This window comes from Aythya fuligula, chromosome 8 (assembly GCF_009819795.1).
Source record: "Aythya fuligula isolate bAytFul2 chromosome 8, bAytFul2.pri, whole genome shotgun sequence".
Lineage (NCBI taxonomy): Eukaryota > Metazoa > Chordata > Aves > Anseriformes > Anatidae > Aythya > Aythya fuligula.
In genome coordinates this window covers 6,466,636-6,472,808 of record NC_045566.1, presented here as the reverse complement: position 1 = coordinate 6,472,808, position 6,173 = coordinate 6,466,636, and the positions used below count along the sequence as shown (strand labels likewise).

Here is a 6,173-nt window from a genome sequence, read left to right as displayed (position 1 = left end):
CGTCTCACCTGCAGCCTCCTTTTCCCAGCTTTTCTGACAGAAATGTGCTCTGAGTGCTCTAGGCGATGGTACAAGCAATAGAGAAGCTTGTAGAGAGCAGTCCGTCCATCTGTCCTTCCTTTTTTCCTTCGTTTCTTTCTTCCTTAAAGACGGTATGGTTACAAGATTTATCATAACTAGGGCACTGCTAGTCAAGTGGAAGGCAGTCAAATATAAGAATGCATCAAACATTTCAGGTTTGTCTTCTGTGGAAGCAAGTCAGTTATTTCCCTCGCCTTGACACATCATCTCACTTTTTGCCGTTATCTTTTATAAGTTGACACAAACAGCAATTATTACTGACTCTGATAACTCTGAAGTCAGCTGGATGCCATTAAGACAAAAGGCTTTCTCTCCATTTGTCGCTTTTATTGCAAATGCAAGATGAGGAAATCCATCTCTCTATGAATATGTTGTATTGCAAGCTTGCCTGTGATTGATTCTCGATCTGAAATAAGCTCTTCAGTATTTCTGCATAAAATGCAAGGTATCTCCATGTGTGCCATACTGGGAAGGACAGAATTCATAACCATTTTCTTCACTACTCCTTTGGACAATTCCGACATGTAGTTACTTGCTGGGTTGTGCTGTAAAAAACAATTCTGCCTAGCCTAACAATTCCTAGCTCGAAGGGCCTGGAACACCGTTGTATTCTTCTTAGAAAGAGACATCTAATTTTACTGGAACATGATGAAACAATTATTTATTGGGTAGAAAAGCAAGAATTGAAATTCAATTTCTGCTGAATCTATTTTCTTTTACCATCAAGTTACTGAGCTGAAAAATTCATTATTTTCCCTGATGTTCTCTCTTACACCTTCACAGCTCAAAATCGTCACTCTCTGCTGTGGAAGTTTTTATTTCTTTTTCTGACTATAGAAGTTACACTAAATCCTGCTTCTGCTGTAACTAAAACACTGTACTGCTCATTTATTGGCCAAATAACCCTTGTCTTCACTGTTCTAAATCCGTGTAGTGATTCTTGGCTACTAGGCTCCAGGATCATCAGGCTGTCAAAAAACGGTCTTATATAGTTTGATCTACTTTAAGAGCATTACGAAACACCTTCGTTATATACACAGAAGGTTGGCTGGTATCAGTAATGCAGCTCATAGAAGCTCTCTGGCCACACCTGATGATGACATTTCTCTTTATTTTGCAGTTTCAGGAGTTTAGGTACAATAATCACAGTCCTTGCACTGCACAAATCGCATTTTCAGTACTAGATCATACACACCCAAAATGTCACAGTAGAGATTTCTGAAAGCAAACAAATACAAACTCTGTTGCAAAGGGATGAAGCCTTGAGCACAATGAGCTCAAACTACATCAATGTAGTTATATTTTTCTCCAGAATACCGTGGTTTTTTTTTCTTAGAACTATTATGCTTTGAGACATGACAGAACAAAATTACAAAAGCATTCACTAGTGCAATGATCCAGCAAATCACAGTGCAGTGGGCAGATACTGGACTCCAGTTTCTAACAGAAATTCTCCTTGGTCAGAGGAGTCCATAGGCCTAAGGAAAAGCCATAAAACTTTTCATAGTTTTCACCCTTAAGACAGCAAATCTTTCTATATCCACCTAATTTGCACTCAGAGACACAATTTGCAGTCACTGTTTGGAGCTGGGATGGGCAAATGACTGCGTGATCGTGAACAAAGGCATACACTCTACACAATTTCACAGATTTGCAAAAGCAGTTCCTCCATATATTTCAGAGAAATGCAAGCTCTGCATGTGGGTAGTACACATATACAGAGTTCTACACACATACATAGACTACTATAATTTTAGAGATTTCAGAAATATGAGAATATTTTAGCTGTTGAATATTAAAAAATGTGCGTCCCTTCAGAGAACAAAATCATGGAACAAAATGTCTGTAGCATAACTGATAGGATATCTTTAACATTTTTCTTTTGTAGTTTAAGTTTCATTAATCACATCTTTCCCTCCCTACACACACACACTTTTTTAAAAAAAATTGTACCTTGTGGTTGAATCTGAAACCTGAAAATCTATGCTCACACATGCACCCATCCAGTACAAATTAAAAACAGAAATCAACAAAATGCAAAAAGAAAATCTAATAATATTGGCAACAAGATTTTTTCTCCTGATATTTTTCTGAGATACTGCTGTTCTAAGTCTTACTTGTCAGAATGTCTCCAACCAAGCATGCAACAGCCACATCCTCCTTCCTTCATCCTGCAAAGTATCTGACATCAAGCAGCTGCTCGGAGTAGATCCAAACCTAGACAGGTAACAGGGAAAAAGCTGCAGGAGAGTCAGCTCTTGTGGCTCAAATGCTTGTGCACAGCAAGGTGCTGACCAGTGACACTGGCAGCGCCTCACAAGCGGTTACCTGAGACTGAGGAGAAGGCTGCAGGACAGAGCAGCCCCCAGAAGTGCTCTCAGTCCTTCACCCAACACCAGCTAAGAGCGCAGGGCAGGGCAGGTATGGCTGCAAGGATTTTTCCTTCCCTGCTTGTCAGCTTCAATTCCTCCACATCATATTCCTCCATTTAGAGGCTTGGCACAAACTGCGACAACCCTCATGCTCTTGGCACTCTGAAGGACCTTGAACCATCAGATGGAAATACATGGTGTTCTGCTCCATCATACAGACAAACACGACGTCCATGTCTAGAGGAGACCAGCCATGACTCCAAAAATATCTGGGGATAGCTTGTTGTTGTTTTTAATAATGTAAACAATAAAAATATAAAAATAAAAACAATGATTTCTTGCCTTATAAGAGAAGATGGTTTTGTCCCCATTTTCTTTTAGACCTTTTCCCTCCTTTTAGGTTTCCTGCTGTGTTGACAAAATTCTTTCTGCCATAGTAGACTTTATCATTAAAAATGCAACATTCTCTGTGGAAATGGCATTTGCAACATTATACAATTCTTTTTCTTCAGCGTAACTCATACATTAACACTAGGTGCACTTACGATATTTATTCTTTTTTTTTTTTTTTTTTTTAATTATTGGATGAGGAAATACATATTAAACACTCCAGCACATTAAACAAACATACCAGTTTCCTACAACAGAGACTTCTGCCTTTGGATTACATGATAATGCACCATCACAAATGAAAAGAGAAAATTTAGTCAGGAAAGGAGAAGGACATTTCTCAGCAAGAAAGGTCACTAACACGAGCAGTTCTGCTGCGAAGGGGGTGGGTTGTCTGTGAGCCGCACATTCCTTCCAGAAGTGCCCCTGGAAGAGTCTGATTCTATACTCTCCGACATCTTTTCACAGATTATATCCACGAGACGCTCAAACACCTGCCTTACGTTGATGTTTTCTTTGGCACTAGCTTCAAAATAGTCAAAACCTGTGAGAAAAAAATGCAAAAAAAAAAATCAAGACACTGATGTTAGGGACATGACTTTTAAAATACTAACCATTTTTTTCAGAATTCATCTTAAGAAAACAAGATATTAGACAATTGTATGTCTCTGTTGACTCTCACAGTCTCAGAATACTGAGCAGAAGTACTTCTAAGTTCATCAAGCATCTATAAAGGTTAGAGGTGTAAATGGATCCTTACCAGAGCACTGGTAAACACTTCTGCAGACAACATGGATTTGAATAAAGCCAGGACAAGGGAGTCGAATTCTCTCATTCCCATCTGAGAAGTGGGCTGCAGCTGCACGATAACCTGCAACTAAATGGTGCTTTGGTCCTGTTTTCTCCTGTTCTTTGTCAGTTTAAGTGCAAAGCTCTTCAGTGTGCTCAGTGCCCGTACATCACACATCCTGACACCCGTTCTGACAAGGGCTGTTCAGTGCTGCTGGATTAAAATTCATGTTGTGCGTCTCCAGTAGAGTAGTATCAGCAGCCAGCAGACAGCTCCTAACCGCAGCAATGAGCACAGACTCCCAAATGCTGACTCTTTCTGATTAAAAGAACTACAGCAAGGCTGGAGTCACACATAGGTAGGGATGGCATGGAGGCAGCCATTCCTGCTGACACCCAGAGCTCCTGGCTTCAGCCAGGAGCACCATGCTGAACTGCAAAACGTTACCTGTGCTGTTTCAGGCCACACACTTCTTTGTCTTTCTAACCACAAGGGTCTCAAAGACCAACCATAACTTACAATGGCTATTGCTTCTGTTTACCAGGCTATTATACCACCAACAGCAAAAGTACAAGCATCACACTGTTTATTTTGGTGTAAGAGACATTCTGTCTTTTGGGGGCATTTTCCATTGCATCAATTTCCTTGATTCTGTCACAAATTAAGGGAAAGAAAAGCCTTCTTAGCTGATTACCACTGCTGGTAACCTGAGTCATCTTGCGTGAGATTCAAGTAGGTATCCACTTTTTAAAAATCATGGGATAACAGGTGAAGCGACGGTGGAAATGTTTGCTGTGTTAGTAATAAGTAGGGAGAGCTCTCAAGTAACAGACGAGGGTTCTGCCTGCCCCACTTGCCATCTCCGAAGATGATTAAGGATGTATGGAACAGGCAAAAGAAATGAGGCAACAAAACAGTGGTATTTGTCAGTCCAACACTGTTTTAGCTTTTGCTGTGGCTGAAGCTGTTTTGATTTAATTCACATTCAGGCCAATAAATTTCTTAATCTGATTGGAAAATGATTTCAATGACATTAATGCCACTACACAAGTTTAGAGACAAACGCTAAAGGATAACCTTTATGTGAATCATTACGATGAAAGCTAACAGCTTAAGCAGTCAATAGGCAATTAAAGAGATTCTTCCTACCTGATACACAAAGCAGTTTCAGATAATGCTGAACAGTTATCACATTTAATATACAGAAATGCTGCCTGTCAAAACCAGGTATATTTTCCCGTCCTTTTTTCTTTCAGCTGAGCAAATAGAAGTTGTTCTCCCCAGATAAACTTCATCTTCCTCATACCCTTACATATTAGCATTAGAAATACAGCCACCCTACAAGAAGGTATTATTCAGCACTAAACAAGTAAAATACTGAGCTAGAATATATTAATCATCTTTGAGCTAGAATATATTAATCACCTTATGTCACTATTAAAGCGTTACTGATGGAAGGACTTTTTTATTGTACTAATCAAAAGGAACACAGCATGAAGAATTGGAAAAGAAAAAATAAATAGAAGAGCTATGACACGTACCTAGCTGATCAGCCAGATGCTTCCCCTTCTCCAAAGGAACAATCCTTTCATCCTCCATGTCACATTTGTTTCCAACAAGAATCACTTGTGCATTGTCCCAGGAGTAAGTCTTGATTTGTGTGGCCCTACAGCAGGACAAGAAAGATTGTTTCCTTCCATCAGCCATGCCAAAAGACAATCATGTTTCAAGTATGAAAATAAATGCCATTAAATAAAATATCCATATGCCATATGCCATTTATGCCAATGGCATAAATGCCATTAAATAAAATATCCATATCCAAAGACTGTAAGCTGGAAGACAAATGACTAAACTTACACATAAAGCAAGGATTCATCCAATGTAATCTACAACACCATTTAATTTTATTATTCTTTAGCTTTGTGTGACAATAAAGTTCCTTATGAATTTGTAAGTGCTTTGCAGATCTTGAGATTCAGACAAAAAATTAGTGGAATAATTTTTTGAAGTCGGGGGGAAGGGGAAGCATTCTAAAACGCATTCTACTTCAGCTACAGTCTGTTTGTACTAGTTCTACAGCCCCTTGCAAAACATGAAAATAATTCATAATGAGAAAAAAATATCTGTTTTTCTGCAGAGTTTTGGTAACACCTTAAGAAATTGTATTTTGAGAGTCAAACGTAGACGAAAGCATCAAGTCATCTTTGCTTGAACAGGAAACTGTCATGGAGACAGAAAGGTGCATAGAAACACGGCAACAAATGCTAAAGAGAAACAGAAATTTATCAAATTGGGAAGATGCAGGCTCAAGGTGAGGCTTTGCGAGCTAATATTTGAACCCAGCTGGATTAAGTGACACCTAATGCAGGAAACAGCAGCTGCAGTGACAGACAGCATGTATCTGACAAATGCCAACATCAATGACAAAGGGATCAAGTACACGGGAATTGAAGCAGGAGCACTGAGATGAACTTGCAGCCTCTGAAGCTCTCTGGGGCTCAGTGTGCTGAAAAAGGAGCGGAGCTGGCTGCAGACCT

At 39.4% G+C, this 6,173-nt stretch overlaps 1 protein-coding gene across 2 annotated transcripts in view; it reads right to left on the bottom strand.

Annotated features, from left to right (window-relative positions):
- Nucleotides 1–3,009: 3,009 nt before the first annotated feature.
- Nucleotides 3,010–6,173, bottom strand: part of RAB3B (RAB3B, member RAS oncogene family) — a 54,117-nt gene continuing 50,953 nt past the window's right edge. For both annotated transcript variants that reach the window (XM_032192809.1, XM_032192808.1), the window contains exons 4-5: nucleotides 5,175–5,299; nucleotides 3,010–3,387 (exon numbers count right to left, since the gene is read on the bottom strand). In XM_032192809.1, the coding sequence (XP_032048700.1) occupies nucleotides 3,200–3,387; nucleotides 5,175–5,299 (313 nt within the window). In that variant the 3' untranslated portion in view covers nucleotides 3,010–3,199. The remainder of the gene's footprint in view (nucleotides 3,388–5,174; nucleotides 5,300–6,173) is intronic.